Here is a 21,978-nt window from a genome sequence, read left to right as displayed (position 1 = left end):
TAAATCCCTGTATAAATCTCTAACCAAACATAACATGGAATTGAAAATTTTATTTATAAAACTCATGTATTATAGTCTCTTTGGATGATCTAAAGAAATATATTTTTTGACTTTTTATTAAAAAAAAATGTATGGAAAAAATAGAGAGATAATGTGACATAAATAAGTGTCCTTATATAGTGTTTTGAGAAATTGGTAAGAAGCTGACTTTTTGACTTTTTTAATATATTTTGTCTTTTTATAGGTAAAAAATGTGAGAGATAATGTGACTTAAAATGAGTAAAAAGCTAAAAGTTAGCTTTTTTTTTTCCTTCCCAAAACACCCCTATATAAGTTATGCCAAACACCCTATAAAATTTTCTAATGTTCTATCAAGTTTCATATGTTCAGACTTATATTTTAGTAGGGGGGTTTTTTTTTTTTCCATACTAAAATTATTGTGTGGACTATTTTACCTTTATAGACTTTTATTATATGATATATATATATACTAGTGTATGCCCGTGCTTAAAGGCACAGTATAAATAATGTTGAGATTAAAATGCAATTGTAATTTATACATATCATGTTCAAATTTGTAGAGTCTTGTCAGTTTTTGATAAAGATATTGAAAAAATATAAAGAAGTATTCTTCTTCTTAAAAACCTCATAAAGAATTAGCCTCTTTAATTCTACATCATTAGAGGTGGAATTAGAGAAGCAAAATTAGAGGATGAAACACACGAGGTTTAATTTCATTTTTAGACTTTATTTATTTTTAAATAATAAGAATTACCAAAAAATAGGAAATAAAAATAAACAAAAAATACTGAAACAATTCTCAAATCGGAAAAAAAGACTGAAACAATTCTCAATCTTACCTTGCGAGTGCGAGTTCGAAGGGTAATTTCAAACTGCAATTTCATACATAAATAGTATAAACAGGAGTACTAAGTTAAATCTATAATTTCAAATTTGTAATCTCATATTCTCCAAAAGGAAATCTTATGTCCTACATATTTAGCAATCATGTTTAACATTGAATCTCGTGATTTACAGTATAAACAGGAGTATTGAGTTAAAATCTATTCAGCTACTAACAAAATGTTGAAAATACAATTTTTTTTTTTTTATAAAAAAAATATGAACTTCGGTCACCAAAACCCCAAATTGTTTTTCCTTTTTTTTTTCCCCTTTAAAATCTCAGCAACCAAAAAATGCACCAAAAGTAAATTATCTGAAAAACACCTCTTCTTCGTGATTTTTGATTTCAAAATCAAAACAACAGTGACCAAAGCAACCAAAATCAAAACAAACAATCTTACCTTGCCAGTTCGAATTGATTTCGTACACGAAAAAGAAAGAGTTTTAACTCAGCATCAATCTTACATAAACTCAACAATCTCTAAGATATAAACAAAAGTAAATAAAGCTAAAATCAACTCAAAGCTAGAAATACATACACGCACAAACACCAAAAAAAAAAAAAAACTCACCTAATAAATATGACAGCATACACGAAAGAGGAAGAATTCAACTCAACATCAATCTCATATAAAGTGAACAACCTCCAATCCAAACATACTGTATAACCCACACTATAAAATGATGAAATAAAGCTCTTTCCACCTCAAAAACAAAAACCCAGAACTTCAGAGGAAGAGTTTTAACTCAGCATCAATCTTACATAAACTCAACAATCTCTAAGATACTTTAGGAATTCAAAATTTAAACAGAAGCAAAGAAACAAATTAATTGGCGATAACCCTCGATTAATTGGCACTTGAACCCCACTTTCAAATATGGCAGCAAGATAACAAAGAACACCCACAATGATAATCTAAGTCAAATCACACAATGAATTCCAATAAAATTACAGAATACAGATTCAAATATTACACTTGTATAAAAATCAAACAGCCAGTTTGGTGTGAATTTTTAATGTATCAACACTAAATCCATCAATCCACATATAGAATAGACACCATACACAAATTAACTACCATCAATATATCAACATAATACCAAACCGGCAACCATAATATAAACTGTAAAATTAAATATAGGCATTAGCAATCATTTTATGGTTCAGAAAATGATTGCATACAAATTACATACTCTCCAAAAAGTGTAAACAAATTACATTTTGTGGAGAGCCAAAAACAAATACATCGTTACAGTGCTGCTGAGAGAGAGAGAGAGTTAGAGAACCCTCGAAGATACACCGATACATAAAAACATGTACATATTTGCCTCGTAATAGCTGAAGAAGATACAACGTTTGATTGGAACAAAACCTAACTTGGATCATCATTCGTATATCATCATCAACCTGAAAAAGTGAAACAAAGAGAAAAAAGATTCATCAAATACCAATTTTATTATAAAAATAAAAAGGTGTTGTTTTTTAATGGATAAAGGGAAATGAGTGGTAATAAATCTTTCAACCCAATTTCCCATCTCTCTAAACACTCACTCCCACACCCCTGAGAAAAACCACCATTTCCCAATTTCTCGACTGCCAAACAAAACCTATTTCCAAATCCTTTGTTTTTTTCCAAATCAGTGGACTAATCACCAAAACCAAACACCAAGGATATGGGGGGTAGATGTCAATCCCATGTCCATTATTAGTAGGTTAAGAGAAAACTGTGTAACTATACCTTAGCATCATTCCAACTTGATGTAGATCAATTATAAATGTTGATTGTTCAGCATTCATAAATTTGTTTCCTATGGCACAAAATATCCTATTTTTTGGAATTCTAGTAAGTTCTCGTAGTAAAATATGCAAAAATGCAGTACCAAAAAAATTAATGACACCAAAAGGCCAGGGATATAAAAATCGAACTTGTCAGTCAAACCCACAGTAGCAACATCTGTAGGTACAAAACTTCCAATATGGGAAAGGAAAACAATTAAAGCTACCTGAAAGAAAAAAAGAAAAAGAAAAAAAAAAGTTATCTTTCAAGATGTGTCCAATAAATATTTCTATTTATTATGGATTAGTGCATTTATACAGAACATATATGTAACATTATTATAGCGATCCCGGTTCTCCCTTTTTGTATCCGTTGTATTCCGGACTTTGGTTCCGTGGAGTTGGTAGTTGTATCTACCTTGTTGTCGTCCTTTGATTCCATTTGTTTGAGTTATAGGTTATATTGGGCTTGGTTGTTACAGGTTGGTAGAGCTTTGGCTCCCATTGTTGTTGCCCAGTTTTTGTATGGTCTGCTCGAGCAGGTCATTCTGCGCTCGAGCGTGGTTTACACCCTTCCTGTATTTTGTGTCCCTGCAAAAACTTCTGCAGGTGTGTTTTCTACACTCAAGCGGGTTTACTGCGCTCGAGCGGGCTTTCTTGCGCTCGAGTGGACCTAGTTTTTTGTTCTTGACGCTCGAGCATTGTGTTTTCTGCTCGAGCGGGAATGTCATATAACAGAGGGCAGCTGGGCATTTTTGAATCATTTTTCTACTCTCTCTCTCTCTCTCTTACTTTTCCAAAACGCCATTTGAGAGCCTCTCTCTCTAGAACCTTGCCCTCTCTCTAGGTATTGATCTAGTAAGAGTTGTTTCCTCACCTTTGGCCTTTACAAAAAAGTTGTTGATCGTCGAGGGCTATCTTTTGATCCAAAAATCTCGAGATTTGGAGCATTTCCATTTTCTTCATCTTCTTCGTTGGGTGTCAACTTTTGAGGTAGGGATTCCTACTCACACTTATGGTCTTTGACATAGATTTTTGGTTATTTTGATAAAGTGTTGAAGTTGGCTAATTTTGGGACTTAGGGTTTCAAAATGTTAAAAGAGGGTTTTGTTATTTTGATTCTAAAATCTGTATTGTGAGTTTCAGGATAATGATATCGTTGTTGGTTGTTGATATTTAGACCATTGGGTCAATATTGGAAAATAGGGTAGAAAACCCTAATTGGTAGTATAAATCAATTGGTATGATTAATTTGGAAAAATTGTGGTTATATGGAATTGAGTTGGAAATAATGAAATTGGTCCATTATATAGTAGAATAGTGGAGTTGGATTTATTAATCGCTCACTTTTGAAAACATTGATAATTTATCTGTTGGAACTTTTATTATCTGTTTAGAAATAATTGCTTGGGCTACCGGTGGAGGGTAGTTTTGATTGTTGTAGACAATACATGATGATTAGGCATACTAAAACTAATCAATTGGATATGTCATAGAGTATGACGGTTGATAAAATACATTAACGTTATGTATTGATTGATTGTGTATATGACCTATGTGTATATACGTTGTGTGTGTGGGAGAGGAGATAGGGGATGTACTCCACGGTTTAGGGGAAGATAGGGGATGGACCTCTAAACCGGATGTTGTTTGGGAGGAGATAGGGGATGGACTCCACTAATACAGCTCATATGCTTGTCAGTTAACGTGTTGATATAGCTTATATGCTTATCTATGGAAGTGTTGATACAGCTCATATGCTTATCTTTGGAAGTGTTGATATAGCTAATATGCATATCTGTTGAAATGCGGATACAGCTTGTATGCTTATCTGTTGAGATGTTGATACAACTAATATGTTTATCTATTGTAACATGGGAAACGTTTAATATGAGTCACTGTCTCATATAAGTGGTTGGCCAGGTTCTGAGCCGTTGATGTAAATTGTGAAATTGATAAGAAATGGAAACTGAAATGCAACATGAACATAGTGGTCATGAAATGGAAATGGGTTATGAATTGATTTATAGAAACTGAACATTTATCAATTGTTAATGTCTTAGTTATTGCTCATACTGTGTTTAGTATATTTCTACTGGGCGTTGGCTCACCCTATATGGGACATTATTTTCAAGTACAGGTAGTATGCCACCTCCAAGGACATAGCTTGGATGATGATGAGAGTTGAAGACTGTTTTTGTTTATTTTGTTTGTATTACATGTATATCAAGCCAAGGGCTTATTTTGTGTAGAGTTAGTACTCTTTTTTTGTGTAACCAGGTGTTGACTTGGAAAGCTGTAAGCCCATAGGGCATTTCCTTTTGTTGTTAACATGTAATACTGTTGTAAGAACTACTCTGATGAATAGAAATGGTTGGTTTCTTTTATATCAATGCATGTCTAAAGTGATGGATTTTATGTATATTTTTGAGGGCGTTACAACTTGGTATCAGAGCATATCGGGTTCGAATACTTTGGGTACGTGGGAAGTGATTAGGATCACAATGGGTTTGTCTCGCTTGATAGAAACTTAGATGTAGTGTTATGTGCTTATATGATAACATATTTATGTGACTATGTGGGTATGGAATGTCGTTTCTAAGATGTTGATTGGATCCTTGGGTTTCTGAGAGTCTTGTTGGAAAAGCACTTGATCAATGCTGTTTCTAACCGGAACTCTATTAACGCCTTGGGACTATCATTATCCGGGAATGAAATTCGTAATTGCTTATGTGATTATGTGTTTACATGGAGTGAATTACAGTTGTCCATGCATTAGGACGTGAGTGTTATAGCTTCGGTACATTTGTGAATGTGCTAATGGTCTTCGCTACCTTTATTAGGATGTCAGGACAAGGACGTGGCAGGCATGGCAGGCGTGGTAGGCAGGAGATGCCTTTACCGGATAATATTCCGGCACAGCTGGAGGGAGTTGGTCAGGCCAATGTGGTCGAGCCAGTGGGTCAACAGGCTATGAGTGCTTTGGCCCGAGAGATAGCTGGAGCTTTGGGTATTCTCAGAGCTGGGAATCAGGAACAGGCCCACGCAGCTGAGGCAGGGCCTTCCTTCTTGAAGAGGGAATTATTCCGGTCCAATCCGAACGAGTTTGTTGGGGATCCGAAGGAGCCACTTAAGGCTGACGAGTGGTTGGAACAGATGGAGAAGACGTTCGAGATGCTTGGCATCGAGGACGGGGCTTTAAAGGTGACCTTGGTATCCTTCCAACTAAAAGGAGATGCGGGTCAATGGTGGAAGTACGAGAAGGGCAGTGTTGGTGGTGCATGGGAGGCGTTTATGAATGCTTTCCAAGAGAAGTTTTTATCTTCAACTGCTAGGGAGAAGCTGAGGAAGAAGTTTTGCCAGCTTAAACAGCAGGGCTTGTCAGTGGTCGAGTTTGAGGCAACTTTTACGAGTCTGTCCAGGTTTGCACCTGAACTTATGGCGTTCAAGGAACGCCGTTGCTTTGAGTTTGAGCGGAAGTTGAGGCATGGACTCAAGCTGAGAGTTGGAGGGTCCTTTATCCGAGAGTACAGACGTTTGGTTGATGCTGCAGCTCATATGGAGATTATGATGCTGGAGGAGGATAAAGGGCAGAGAGGCTCCAAGAGGAGCCAAGATGGTCAGGGTGACGGCAGGAGACAGAGGGGTTCTAACCCTCAGCAGTCTCAGGGTAGTTTGGCTAGATCGACCTTTCTAGTGCCGAGTGCGGGCTCTGGGAGAGGTAGTCAGGGAGGCTTGACTTGTTTTGCGTGTGGCCAGCTGGGTCACAAGTCTTCGGTTTGCCCGCAGAAGGGAGGGGGTCAGCGAGCTGCTTCTTCTTCAGTTAGACCTCAGGGCCAGAGTCAGGGCAGGGGCCAGCCTTTGTCTTGCAATCAGTGTGGTCAGCCTGGGCACCTGACGAGGTATTGCCCACAATTGAGTGCCACTTCAGGAGCGTCTAGTTCTAGGCAGACTTAGAGTTATCAGCCAGCTCAGTCTATGCAGGCCTCGAGGGCCAATCCGGGAGCTTCGTCATCCCAGTCAGTGCAGCAGTCTTTTGCTCCTAGAGGTGAGCAGGTGGATCAAGGGCCTACAGGGCGCGTGCATGCTGTTACCGCGCAGGACCTAGTAGCAGCTCCATTAGTAGTGAGAGGTACCTTTCTGTTTTGCAACTCGATTGCCAGTGTATTGATTGATACGGGTGTATCTCATTCTTTTGTATCTGCTGCATTCGCATCTGTGTTAGAGTTGGAGTTGGCACTATTAGCATCTCCTATTTGTGTTGTATCACCTGTTGGGGGTGAATTGATTTTGAAACACGGATGTAGAGGTTGTGATATAGAGGTCGCCGACCATAGGCTTCATTTTCCTTTTGTTGTCATACCCATGAAGGGTTTTGATGTTATTTTGGGTATGGACTGGCTATCATCATACTAGGCTATTATTGATTGCTACCGCCAGAGGGTCACTGTATGTACCTTGAGCAGGGAGTGTTTTCATTTCTTGGGGGAACGGGTTGGTAGTGTGTTGCCACCGATGTATGACCTGCGAGGGCAGAATAAGCTTAGTGGTCTACTTGCTAGCTTTATAAGTGGTGAGTGTGATGAGACCCAGATTGTATTGCCGAGGGTGGTTTGCGAGTATTTGGATGTTTTTCCCGAGGATCTCGTTAGTTTGCCACCTCACCGAGAGATAGAGTTCTCTATTGATTTAGTGCCCAGCACAGCGCCGATTTCTATGGCACCTTATCGTTTTGCCCCAGCTGAGTTGAGTGAGTTGAAGATTCAGCTCCAGGAATTGCTAAATAAGGGCTTTGTTCGCCCTAGTGTTTCGCCGTGGGGAGCACCGACCCTCTTTGTTAAAAAGAAAGATGGTGCCTTGAGATTGTGTATTGACTACCGAAAGTTGAATTGGGCTACGGTTAAGAATAAGTACCCTATGCCCCGTATAGATGATTTGTTTGACCAGTTGAAGGGGTCCCGTTGTTTCTCTAAGATAGACTTGAGATCGGGTTACCACCAGTTGAGAGTCAGGAAGGAGGATGTTCCTAAGACGGCATTCTGTATGCGGTATGGCCATTATGAGTTTCTGGTAATGCCATTCGGGCTTACCAATACACCAGCAGTCTTTATGGACTTGATGAACCGGATCTTTCGGGAATTCTTAGACCGATTCGTGGTCGTTTTCGTGGACGACATTCTTATCTATTCGCCTTTTGAGGAGGAGCACAAGGAACACTTGAGAGTGGTGCTTGAATTGCTTAGAGCCCATAGGCTGTATGCCAAGTTTGGAAAGTGTGAGTTCTGGTTAGGAGAGGTCAAATTCTTAGGCCATGTGGTATCCGGGGAAGGGGTGTCTGTTGATACATCCAAGGTAGAGGCAGTGCAAGATTGGACACAGCCTAAGAGTGTGTTTGAGATTCGCAGTTTTTTGGGATTAGCTGGGTATTACCGTCAGTTTGTGAAAAATTTCTCCAGGCTAGCTTCGCCATTGACTAGATTGACGCGGAAAGGGGTCAAGTTTGTGTGAAGTGAGACTTGCGAAAAGTCGTTCCAGGAGTTGAAAGTTAGATTGACCACCGCTCTGGTTTTGATTATTCCGGAGAGAGGATTGGGTTATGCGGTTTATTGTGATGCCTCACGAGAGAGTTTGGGTTGTGTGTTGATGCAAGAGGGAAAAGTGGTAGCTTATGGCTCATGACAGTTGAAAATACATGAGAAAAATTACCCTACACACGACCTAGAGTTAGCAGCAGTAATCTTCGCCTTGAAGATTTGGAGGCACTACCTTTATGGTGAGAGGTTCGAGGTGTTCTCGGACCACAAGAGTTTGAAGTATCTGTTTACACAGAGAGACTTGAATTTGAGGCAGAGGAGATAGATGGAGTTCTTTGAGGACTATGACTTTGAGTTGCACTATCATCCGGGAAAGGCCAATGTTGTGGCCGATGCCCTTAGTAGGAAATCCATTAGTGATGTAGCTTGTATAGTCATCCAGGAATGGGAGATGTTGGGTGCACTTGGCGAGTTTGATTTGCTTCTGGGCGAATCTGTTGAGGCTGCGGCCTTGTTTTCTATTGTTGCGCAGCCTACACTTGTGACTCGAGTGTTAGAGGCACAGAGAGGTGACCTTGAGGTAGAATCCCTCCGAGAGAAGATCTCCAGTGGGAAGGTTGAGAAGGGTTTGACGGTGTATCCCGACCAGAGTGTGAGATACCGACGCCGCTTGTTTGTGCCGGAGTCTTGCCGAGAGGAAGTACTCCGAGAGTTCCATCATTCACGCCTTGCGGTGCATCCGGGAGGCACTAAGATGTATCGGGATTTGGGTCGCCAGTTTTGGTGGCGGGCTATGAAGAGAGATGTGGCAGTTTTCGTGTCTAAGTGCCTTACTTGCTAGCAAGTGAAGGCCGCGCATCAGAGGCCAGCGGGTTTGCTGCAACCCTTGCCTATTGCTGAGTGGAAGTGGGAGCATGTCACTATGGACTTCGTTGTAGGTCTTCCGAGGACTCGGCAGGGTAATGATGCCATTTGGGTAGTTGTAGACCGGTTGACTAAGTCGGCGCACTTCATTCCTATGCGCGTGAGAGATTCGGTAGATCATTTCACCGACTTGTATATTCGGGACATAGTGAGATTGCACGGGGTCCTAGTGACGATCGTCTCAGATAGAGATCCTTGTTTTACTGCTAGATTGTGGCAGAGTTTGCAGAGTGCCTTGGGCACTAAGTTGACCTTTAGTATAGCTTATCATCCTCAGACTGACGGGCAGTCCGAGCGTATTATTCAGATCCTTGAGGATATGCTTCGAGGTTGTGTCCTTGACTTTAGTGGGACGTGAGAGAGGCACTTGCCCTTGGTGGAGTTTGCCTACAACAACAGTTTTCAGTCTAGCATTGGTATGGCACCGTTTGAGGCCTTGTATGGCCAACCGTGTAGGTCTCCAGTGTGTTGGGCCAACGTGGGTGATGCACCTTTGTTGGGTCCGGAGTTGGTTAGGGAGATGACGGAGAAAGTTGAGCTTATCCGTAAGAGGCTTGTTACAGCCCAGAGTCGCCAAAAGAGTTATGCCGACCGTAGGAGGAGGCCTTTGGTGTTTGAGGTAGGTGATCATGCTTTCTTGAAAATATCACCTAGGCAAGGTTTGATGAGGTTTGGGAAGAGTGGGAAGTTATCCCTTCGGTTTATCGGTCTCTTTGAGATCCTTGAGAGGATTAGGGAGGTTGCTTATCGTTTAGCTTTACCACCGCAGTTGTCCGGAGTGCATGACGTGTTTCATGTGAGTATGCTTCGGAAGTATGAGCCGGATCCGTCCCATGTGTTAGATTGGACCGACTTAGAGGTAGTTGAGGATGCCTCGTATGAAGAGAGACCGGTTCGGGTCTTGGATAGGCGGGATCAAGTCCTACGTGGCAAGACCATTCCTTTGGTAAAGGTTTTATGGAAACATCATGGAGTGGAGGAAGCCACTTGGGAACGTGAGTTGGAAGTCCACAAGAAATATCCAGACTTGTTTGTTGATGTGTAACCATACATTGGTAATTTTGTAATATCGTTGAACTTTAAGAGCATTATATATGTCTTAAGTTGTAAAATATTGTGAATGTTTTGGTTAATGGAAATTTGTTATGACATTGCATATGTTCAATGTGTTGTAGAAATGGAGATATATCATGAATGTTGAATATGATATAAAATTGTGAAACATGTATGTAGAAATTTTTGAATTTCGGAAACGCATGTTGTTGATACATATTGAGATATGTGGCGAATTGCCTCTTGAATAGAGATGGAAAGACCGGTAACGGATCGAGTTGTTAAATTTCGCATTGTAATAATGTTGGGAATTGAGAAAGTCTTGTTTTTGAAAAACCTGTATTTAATTTCGGGGACAAAATTCTTTAAGGGGGGAAGGTTATAGCGATCCCGGTTCTACCTTTTTGTATCCGTTGTATTCCGAACTTTGGTTCTGTGGAGTTGGTAGTTGTATCTACCTTGTTGTTGTCCTTTGATTCCATTTGTTTGAGTAATAGGTTGTATTGGGCTTGGTTGTTACAGGTTGGTAGAGCTTTGGCTCCCATTGTTGTTGCCCAGCTTTTGTATGGTCCGCTCGAGCGGGTCATTCTGCACTCGAGCGTGGTTTACACCCTTCTTGTATTTCGTGTCCCTGCAAAAACTTCTGCAGGTGTGTTTTCTACGCTCGAGCGGGTTTACTGCGCTCGAGCGGGTCGCGTTCGAGCGGGATTGTTGGAGCTCGAGCGGGTAGTTCTTTTTCTGAAAAGTTCTGGGAGATGAAAATCTACGCTCGAGCGGACTGGTTTTCGCACTCGAGCGGATGTGCTTTATTCTTGTGTCTTGGCGCTCGAGCGGGCTTTCTTGCGCTCGAGCGGACCTAGTTTTTTGTTCTTGACACTCGAGCGGGAATGTCGTATAACAGAGGGCGGCTGGGCATTTTTGAATCATTTTTCTACTCTCTCTCTCTCTCTCTTACTTTTCCAAAACGCCATTTGAGAGCCTCTCTCTCTAGAACCTTGCCCTCTCTCTAGGTATTGATCCAGTAAGAGTTGTTTCCTCACCTTTGGCCTTTACAAAAAAGTTGTTGATCGTCGAGGGCTATCTTTTGATCCAAGAATCTTGAGATTTGGAGCATTTCCATTTTCTTCATCTTCTTCGTTGGGTGTCAACTTTTGAGGTAGTGATTCCTACTCACACTTATGGTCTTTGACATAGATTTTTGGTTGTTTTGATAAAGTGTTGAAGTTGTGTAATTTTAGGACTTAGGGTTTCAAAATGTTAAAAGAGGGTTTTGTTATTTTGATTCTAAAATATGTATTGTGGGTTTTAGAATAATGATATCGTTGTTGGTTGTTGATATTTAGACCATTGGGTCAATATTGGGAAATGGGGTAGAAAACCCTAATTGGTAGTATAAATTAATTGGTATGATTAATTTGAAAAAATTGTGGTTATATGGAATTGTGTTGGAAATAATGAAATTGGTCCATTATATAGTAGAATAATGGAGTTGGATTTATTAATCGCTCACTTTTGAAAACATTGATAATTTATCTGTTGGAGCTTTTATTATCTGTTTAGAAATAATTGCTTGGGCTACCGGTGGAGGGTAGTTTTGATTGTTATAGACAATGCATGATGATTAGGCAAACTAAAACTAATCAATTGGATATGTCATAGAGTATGACGGTTGATAGAATACATTAATGTTATGTATTGATTGATTGTGTATATGACCTATGTGTATATACGTTGTGTGTGTGGGGGAGGAGATAGGGGATGTACTCCACGGTTTAGGGGAAGATAGGAGATGGACCTCTAAACCGGATGTTGTTTGGGAGGAGATAGGGGATGGACTCCACTAATATAGCTCATATGCTTGTCAGTTAACGTGTTGATATAGCTTATATGCTTATCTATGGAAGTGTTGATACAACTCATATGCTTATCTTTGGCAGTGTTGATATAGCTAATATGCATATCTGTTGAAATGTGGATACAGCTTGTATGCTTATCTGTTGAGATGTTGATACAACTAGTATGTTTATCTATTGTAAAATGGGAAACGTTTAATATGAGTCACTGTCTCATATAAGTGGTTGGCCAGGTTTTGAGCCGTTGATATAAATTGTGAAATTGATAAGAAATGGAAACTGAAATGAAACATGAACATAGCGGTCATAAAATGGAAATGGGTTATGAATTGATTTATGGAAATTGAACATTTATCAATTGTTAATGTCTTAGTTATTGCTCATACTGTGTTTAGTATATTTCTACTGGGCGTTGGCTCACCCTATATGGGACATTATTTTCAGGTACAGGTAGTATGTCACCTCCAAGGACATAGCTTGGATAATGATGAGAGTTGAAGACTCTTTTTGTTTATTTTGTTTGTATTACATGTCTATCAAGCCAAGGGCTTATTTTGTATAGAGTTAGTACTCTTCTTTTGTGTAACCAGGTGTTGACTTGGAAAGCTGTAAGCCCATAGGGCATTTCTTTTTGTTGTTAACTTGTAATACTGTTGTAAGAACTACTCTGATGAATAGAAATGGTTGGTTTCTTTTATATCAATGCATGTCTAAAGTGATGGGTTTTATGTATATTTTTGATGGCGTTACAATTATTATACAGAACTTCCAATGTGGGAAAGGAAAACAATTAAAGTTACCTGGAAAAAAAAAAAAAAAATTATCTTTCAAGATGTGTCAAATAAATATTCTATTTATTAAGGATTAGTGCATTTATATAGAACATAAATGCAACATTATTATTAAAACTTTGACACAAAGAGGAAGGTGAAACACTAACAAAACTTATACTTATAGTCGTCAGATAAAACTATTGAAGTATATAAATTTAAGCAGACACGAAATGATGAAAAACCAGAAAACCATGAACCATCAACAATTGAAGTATTTGCATGTGAGAGTATTTAATTAAAAACAAAAGCAGAGTGAAAGTTAGGTGGTTAGATGGTTAGAGCAACCCATATCAGTTGCTATCAGTTTAGAGCAATAATTACTTTGGGCTTTATTTTATTTTTTAGAGCAATATAGGAAGTTAGGTTGTTGGACATCAAGCCCATTTCATCAAAATTATTCGCAAGTTTGTTTTAAATTTGTATTATGAATACCATGTTCTACAACTTAAAAAAAAAAAACTTTTACATCATTAGGTGAAGTTTTGATATGGTGTTTAGTTTTTATTTTTTATTTTTGGTCACATAAATTTATTCTTAGATTAACAATCTAAATTAACAATCTAAATTATCGATTCAATTTGTAATTGTCAATTTCAATTCACATGAAAATTTCAAACACATTCAAAAAATGTATTTACAATATAAATTTATTTACAGTATGTAGCATATATGTATACTATAAACCCCTCTTAGAGCAATCCAAAACATAGAAACCCAATACATATAGATATAGAAATGAAAACATATCAGATGAATACACTATATGGGTATTTACATTCACTATATATTTACATTCAGATGAATACACTATATAGAAATGAAAACCCAATACATTCATATGGGTATTTACAGTATGTATGTCACGACCCCATTCCGCCCCTAGTAGAATGGTGCCATGATGGCCAATAATCCGAGATTACCCAAGGCCAACTTGCAAAGATTCACACACAAACAGAGTATACATATGGGGCCTACATTTGCGGAAGCAATAATTTAATTCTAATTAGTCCATAAGAGCTGTGCATAAATTAAATGAAATGACATACATCATATTGAGGTCTTACAACTTGAATACAAATGAATAAGTACATAATACATCTTGATCAAAAGGCTTCTCAAGCCGACATATGCAAAATACAATGAGTCACAAGCCAAGAAGCATAGTCTTCAAGGTGCTATCAAAAGTATGAATCCAAAACATCATGCGAAACGCATCTAGGCGTCACCGCCGTCCTGCTTATCACCTACATATATATATAGAGAGGGTGAGCTTGGATACTCAGTGAATGATATAATCAATAAAGGTTTTGCATGAATGATATTCAAGATCTCTTTTCTAAACAATACATAGCATACAATACAAAATCAAGGGATGACATAATCAAAGGTGCTACAAAAGTTTAGAGTCCCCTAGCACGTAGGGACTTGTGCTACAAATGCTTATAGTCCCCTAGCACGTACTGACTTGTGCTACAAATGCTTATAGTCCCTTAGCACGTACGAACTTGTGCTACAAACGCTTATAGTCCCTTAGCACGTACGGACTTGTGCTACAAATGCTTATAGTTCCTTAGCACGTACGGACTTGTGCTACAAATGCTTATAGTCCCTTAGCACCTACGGATTTGTGCTACAAATGCTTATCAAAACCGAAGCTAATACTTGATACACAAAATAGGGATAGTCATTCATGCTTAATAAATACTTTTCCAAAACAAGCAAAGCTTTATCAAAATTTTATAACATAGTTTTATTAAAAATACCACTCACATAGTTCTTCAAACATCGGGGTCAAAGCAAGAGTCCAAGTCCTAGAAACACATGACAAAGTCTATTGAATGCACTCTCAAACAAACTTCACATGAATGCAAATGATCTTGGTATTCGTTGAAAACTAAGTCGGACCAAAACAAAACACTGTTTCTCATCTCAGAAAACATAATGGGCACCAACTAGGTCTAGGCCGAGGTCCCACACCTCCTTGCCGAGGTGTGGTCCCGATGGCCACATTCAAGGAAATGAAGTCGGGAAAATTTGGGTTTCCCTCTGCTGAAGAACATGAAGAACATGAAAACATGAATGCTCAATCGAAATCTGGGATTTCATGCTATGAGTTCGAAACATGGACCTTGGTACCCATACTTGAAGATTTTATGAAAACAAACACAAAAACATGGATCTTAATGCAAACTTTCGGATCAAAACAAGACTTTTATTCAAGAACACATGGATATCACTTTCTCTTTCTAAAACCAAACTTTAAATTAATGCATGGCTTACAAATCGTGCTCGATCATGCAATGCAACTAGATGAACAATAAGAACAATAAGAGTAGATCAAGATTCTAACCTCAAGACACGAATCTAACGGCTCAAGGTGTGAAGATCAAGCTTGGAAATCTATTCCCTCTCTAAGAACTCCTTCTTCCTAGAGCCTCTCTCTCTAAAAGACAAGGATATGACACCAAATGATGTGTTTCTCAATAGCTCACTGACTTAACCCTCTGCTGGGACATGTGGCATCGGCTGGTTGGCTCTTCTCAAAAAGGTGACTGAGTGAAAAGACAAGACTATGACAAAGTCTGTTCAGTAAGCAAGATGGCATAGGCACTCCGGTAGGTAATTATCTCGGCTAAGGACAAAGCTTCGGCAAGTAAGGTCTCAATGATCTCGGCTAGGAAGGACAACACTTGACTTAGCTGTGCCACCCCTCGGCCTAGATGTGCCACACCTCGGTCTAGGTCATACCAATCCAGGAACAAGATCACTAGGTGCAAGGGTAACATCTTGGCCCAGATAATACACATCTTGGCCTTGGTGATGAACACCTTGGCCTAGGTAGTGACATCTCAGCCAATATGCCAAGGTGCGAGTGGAGGTTAACCAAAAGATTCCAAGATAGTCCTAGGTATAAAAGATTCAAAGGTGCGACCCAGGCTTAGGATGACCTCGGCTAAACTCACACCGAGTAAGGAGCAAAGCATGCAGTAACACTTAGCAAAACAAAGACAAGATTTGAAATGCAAGCTTAACAAGACAAAATCATATAAATGCATGAGAGCACGGCTAAGACGAAGTGAGGGTTGTTACAATGTAGCATATATGTATACTATAAACCCCTCTTAGAGCAATCCAAAAGATAGAAACCCAATACATATAGATGTAGAAATGAAAACATATCAGATGAAAACTGTCATGCCCCAAGCTCCGTGACAACACCGCACACTCATTTAAGTGAGCATGCAAGGCTAAGAGTCCAATACATAACCAACAATATAAAATACTCCAATTAAATCCTTAATAATCATAATGCTAAAATCCATAAAAATTGATAATTCTTATCATATGAAATTGTCCACCTAGACTACTAATAAAATCCATTAACAAAACAATAATCCAAGTACTTAATTCATAGTCCTACTCTCGGCACTCCCACAAGTAAAAATCCCGTGCAGCTCTACTCCTCAGAATCTGAAAAAAAAAAAAAAAGGGTAAGCTAGACATCCCAGTAAATAACTAACCATCACTGCTAGCTAGATCAAGTATACACAAAAAAAAAAAAAAAAAAAAAAAAAATAGTCGATAACCAATAAATGTAATTTTTGCTACAATTTAATAAATGACAATTATTTGTAAGATGGTTTCATAACTAAAAATATACAATGTACAATACAATTTAATTGAAAAGCTAACAAGATAATTCAAAATAAATTCGTTGTTCAAATCGATAGTTCGATATTCAGATGGTCCAATGATTTCATTCACAAAACCCAAGTCTTAATAACTACGGTCACTTAGCCCGTAACAAGGCCCAGAACCACACATAGGCCGGTGGTAAAGCCCCAAAAGAAACTAGTTTCTATGCCAATAAATAACCCTTATTGTCTAGGGTCTAAATCATAGTCAGACTAGAGTAATGTTCAAAATTCAAACAATACACAAATTAATCTTTCATAATAATATTCGATGTTGTTTTATACTTGACCCATATTTTATTTTAAGAGAACATGAAGGCTATAAATAAATATTTATAATTTTAAACGATTCAGTAAGAATAAAAATGAACCAACAGTGATAGAGGGTTACTTACCTCAAGCAGCTAAAATAATATTTCTCAAGCTAATCTCAAATTACCAAGATCCACCTCAATCTCACAAACCTAATAAAATATTACACCGCATAAACAATTATTATGTGCACCTATCTTTCTCTTCTTGTAACAACAATAGAATAAATTAACCCAATTGCCTATTAGGAACTCCCACAATTTAACATCAAAACAAAGCCATCACGCCCTCGGAAATTCTCAACCCATATTATTCTATTGTTATTTATATACATGTAAAAATTTGTAATAGCTTGTAGTCAATCTTGTATCCCACAAACACACCACCATTAAACCTAACCTATCACATATTAATCTCAAAATATAAACCACCCAAACGGAATGCAAAATACACTCTAAAATTAAGCAAAATCGAGAACCCCAACATAAACTGCATCAATATAATTATTTAATCATATATGCCCATAAAATCATCTATTGATATATTAACACTAAAATCATAGATAGGAATACAATAAAATAAATCTTACCTAAGTGATGAATAAAGCAAAACCACCACTCTTATGAATCCTCCCTCTTAATATTGGTTTTGGTTTCTTTTCTTTAATTTTTTTTTTCAAACCCTTGTTGAGCATCCACGACTCTCTCTCTCTCTCTTTTTTTCTTTTTTTTTTGTTTTTTGTTTTCTTCTCCAAGACAAAGCCACGGCATGATGGCAATTTTCACATAATATTCTTTTCTTTTTCCAAAATTGCAAAATTACCCACCGATGTTATAGAAATAATAATGTCATCTCATAATTAATTCCTTGATATTACTAAGTGACCCATATAAATTAATTTAATTACCAATCTATCTAAAAATAATAATATACAAAACTTGGGTTTTACGTCCTTCCCTCCTTAAAAGAAATTTCGTCCTCGAAATATGACATACCTGAAGTCTCAAAAAGTTATGGAGACTTTTGTTTCATTTCATCCTTGAGTTCCCAAGTTGCTTCTCTTTCTGAGTGATTACTCCATTGAACCTTAACATAGTGGATGACTCGAAGCCTCAAAACCTGTTCCTTCCTATCAACAATTCGTATAGGGCGTTCCTCATATGTCAAATCCTCCTTAAACTGCAACGGTGCATGATCAATCACATGACTAGGATCCGATATATACTTCCTTAACATTGAGACATGAAAAACATTATGAACTCCAGCTAGTGAAGGTGGTAGGACAAGTCTGTAAGCTACCTCACCAATTCGATCTAAAACCTCAAATGGCCCAACAAATCTAGGACTCAATTTACCACGAACACCAAACCTCATTACTCCTTTCATAGGAGACACCTTAAGGAACACATGGTCTCCAACCCTAAACACCAAATCGCATCTCCTATTATCTGCATAACTTTTCTGTCTACTCTGTGCAGTGCGAAGTCTCTCTCTAATAAGATTGATCTTGTCCACTATTTGTTGCACAATCCCAGGCCCTAACAACTTCCTTTCGCCCACATCATCCCAACAAATAGGTGATCTACACTTCCGTCCATAGAAAGCCTCATATGGTGCCATCTGAATGCTCGCATGATAACTGTTATTATAAGAGAATTCCACTAAGGCCAAATGCTCATCCCAAGAACCTCCAAGATCAATAACACAAGCCCTCAACATGTCTTCCAAGGTTTGAATAGTTCTCTCTGACTGTCCATCAGTTTGAGGATGAAAGGCAGTGCTAAAATTCAAACTAGTATGCAAACTCCTCCAAAGCATAGATACAAATCTGCTATCTCTATCAAACACTATGGTTATCGGAATACCATGCAACTTCACAATCTCCTTGATATACAATTTTGCAAACCTCTCTAGGGAGAACCCCACCTTAAAAGCAAGAAAGTGAGCGGATTTGGTCAATTGATCAACGATAACCCCACCTTGGGTCCTAGGCAACCCTGTCACAAAATCCATGGTAATATGTTCCCACTTCCACTCGGGAATAGGAAGAGGTTGTAACTTACCTGCAGGTCTCTAATGTTTAACTTGCACTTGTTGACATACCAAACATTGAGCAATATACTGAGCAGTTTCCCTCTTCATATTATTCCACCAAAAGTTCCTCTTCAAGTCTTTATACATTTTAGTGCTCCCTGGATGTACCGTATATCCTGAATTGTGAGCTTCTCTCAGGATTTCTCTCTTGAGCTTCAAATCATTAGGCACACACATCCTCTCTCCAAATCTCAAGGTTCCATCTTTATGCATACAAAATTCTATCTGTAGCCCTATTTCCATTTCAACTTTAAGTTTTTGCAACTGAGGATCTCTTCCTTGAGCATCTTTAATTCTATCAATCAATGTGGGTTGAACCCTAAGGTTTGCCAAATGCACTCCATGGTTGTGCCATCTAATCTCAATATTCAACCTTCGCAAGTCCTCTAAGATATTCTTTTGGTTAGTGATCAAGGTAGCCAAATTACTCGAGGTCTTTCTACTCAAGGCATCCGCCACTGCATTGGCTTTTCCTGGATGATAATTGATAGTAAAATCATAGTCCTTTAATAGCTCCAACAATCGCCTTTGCCTCATATTCAATTCTTTTTGAGTGAAAATATACTTCAAACTTTTATGATTAGTGAATATCTCACATTTCACCCCATACAGGTAGTGCCTCCAGATTTTCAATGCAAACACCACGGCAGCCAACTCCAAATCATGCGTAGGATAATTCTGCTCATATGGCTTCAACTGCCTAGATGCATATGCCACTACCTTATCATTCTGCATCAGGACACAACCCAAGCCCATCTTTGATGCATCACTATAGATGGTAAAACCTTAATCTCCGGACGGAACTATAAGTACTAGAGCAGACACCAATCGACTCTTTAGATCCTGGAAACTCTTCTCACAATCATCAGACCATTCAAATTTTACCCCTTTGTGTGTTAAACGAGTCAAAGGCATAGAAATTCGGGAAAATCCCTCAACAAACCTTCTATAATATCCTACTAAATCCAAGAAGCTACGAATTTCAGTAACACTAGTAGGCCGATTCCACTCCACCACCGCCTCCACTTTCTTGGGGTCAACAGACACCCCATCTTTAGATATCACATGACCCAAAAATGATACACTTTCCAGCCAAAAGTCACACTTCTTTAATTTAGCAAGCAATTTCTTCTCCCTTAAAATCTGCAACACTATTCTCAGATATTCTTCGTGCTGCTCTTTACTCTTCGAGTACACAAGAATGTCATCAATAAAAACTACCACAAATTGATATAAAAAGGGTTTAAATACTCTATTCATTAAATCCATGAAAGCTGCAGGCGCATTGGTTAACCCAAACGGCATCACTAAAAATTCGTAGTGCCCATACCTAGTTCGGAAGGCTGTCTTAGGTATATCTTTTGCCTTAACCTTCAACTGATGATAGCCAGAACGAAGGTCAATCTTAGAAAAGACTTGTGCTCCTTGCAACTGATCAAATAGGTCATCTATCCTAGGCAAAGGATATTTATTTCGGATTGTCACCTTGTTCAACTCTCGATAATCAATGCAAAGGCGAAAACTACCATCTTTCTTTTACACAAATAAAACGGGCGCACCCCAAGGAGAAACACTAGGCCTAATAAAGCCCTTATCTAGTAACTCTCGTAACTGTTCCTTCAACTCTTTCAACTCTGCTGGGGTCATCCAATACGGAGCCTTGGAGATAGGACCCGTACCGGGTATCAATTCGATGGCAAACTCAATCTCTCTATCTAGTGGCAACCCCGGTAACTCTTCAGGAAAAACATCGGGAAATTCCTTCACAACTAGAATATCCTCTAACTTCAATTCAGTCTCACAGGTATCTCTCACAGAAGCTAAATAGCCCTCGCAACCATTCCTTGACGACCGTCTAGCTTGCAAAGCTGAGATTACCAGAAGAGGAGTGTTAACTCCACTATCCACAAAACAAAATTCTGGTTGATTAGGAATCTGAAATACTACCCTTTTGCCTCGACAATCAACAGAAGCGTAGTTGGTTGCCAACCAATTCATTCCAAGAATTATGTCAAAGTCCCGCATATCTAAAACAGTTAAGTCTACAAGCAATTTCCTGTCATCTATACTAACCACACGAGATTTGCAAATTAAGTTAGCAACCATAACACCTCCTATCGGGGTTTCAACACATAAGTCGATCTCTCTAGGGACACATTTCCATCCATGTTTCTCAACAAATCCCATAGACACAAATGAATTTGTAGCGCCAAAATCAAATAACACATGTGCATAAACAGAAGACACTAAAACAGTACCTGACACCACCGTGTTGGAAGTCTGGACATCTTGTTGCGTGAGTGCGTACACTCGACCCTGAGTCTTTGGCTTATGACCTCTATTTTTCTTTTGACTTCCTGAAGACCCTTTGTCTGTTGATGCTCCTTTATTTGTCCATGTTTTCTGTTCAGTCTCACGCCCCTTCTGGTTAGGGCAATCAGCTATCCTGTGCCCCTGTTGCCCACAAGAAAAACAAGCCCCAGTATTCCAACGACACTCACTATCCCGATGAAATCCATTACACCTAGTGCACCGTACCCGATCGTTCTGCTTGTCAACACTACCACCTATAGTTTGACTTCCCCAACTCTCAATCGAAGAAGTGTTTTGTCTCTTAGCATTGCCCTTCGAACTGTTAGTTTGGAAGTTGGAAGAACTAGGCCTCTTCTTATAATTCTCTTCTTTCTTTTCTTGGGCTCTAGTGAGGCCACTCTCAACCAACAAAGCCTTATTCAACACTGCTCCAAAAGTAGGTAACTCGAAAGGAACCACCTGTTGCATAATGTTCGTTCTTAGCCCACCTTCGAACTTTCGTGCTCTGCTATCCTCGTCTGCTTCAAATGCTGATGCAAATTTAGACAACTTCGCAAACTCGGCTTCATATTCTGCAACCGTCTTATTCCCTTACTCTAACTTTGAGAATTCCCTCTGTTTTTGTAGACGAACACTCCTAGGGAAGTATTTCTCATTGAATGCATTCTTAAACCTTTCCTATGTATA

General features: G+C 38.7%; 1 protein-coding gene across 1 annotated transcript; it reads right to left on the bottom strand.

Annotated features, from left to right (window-relative positions):
• Positions 1-1,940: 1,940 nt before the first annotated feature.
• LOC145802652 (uncharacterized) lies at positions 1,941-21,759 on the bottom strand. The gene is made up of 7 exons (XM_082895412.1): positions 20,538-21,759; positions 19,922-20,195; positions 18,988-19,333; positions 18,004-18,504; positions 2,785-2,907; positions 2,225-2,311; positions 1,941-2,027 (listed from the first exon to the last, which is right to left on the bottom strand). Exons 1-7 carry the CDS (start codon positions 21,757-21,759, stop codon positions 1,941-1,943), a joined length of 2,640 nt encoding a protein of 879 aa, XP_082751538.1.
• Between the last annotated feature and the right edge of the window lie 219 nt (positions 21,760-21,978).

This window comes from Camellia sinensis, chromosome 11, assembly GCF_055761805.1.
Source record: "Camellia sinensis isolate YWXY chromosome 11, ASM5576180v1, whole genome shotgun sequence".
NCBI classification, from domain to species: Eukaryota; Viridiplantae; Streptophyta; class Magnoliopsida; order Ericales; family Theaceae; genus Camellia; species Camellia sinensis.
This window is presented reverse-complemented; position numbering and strand designations above follow the sequence as displayed.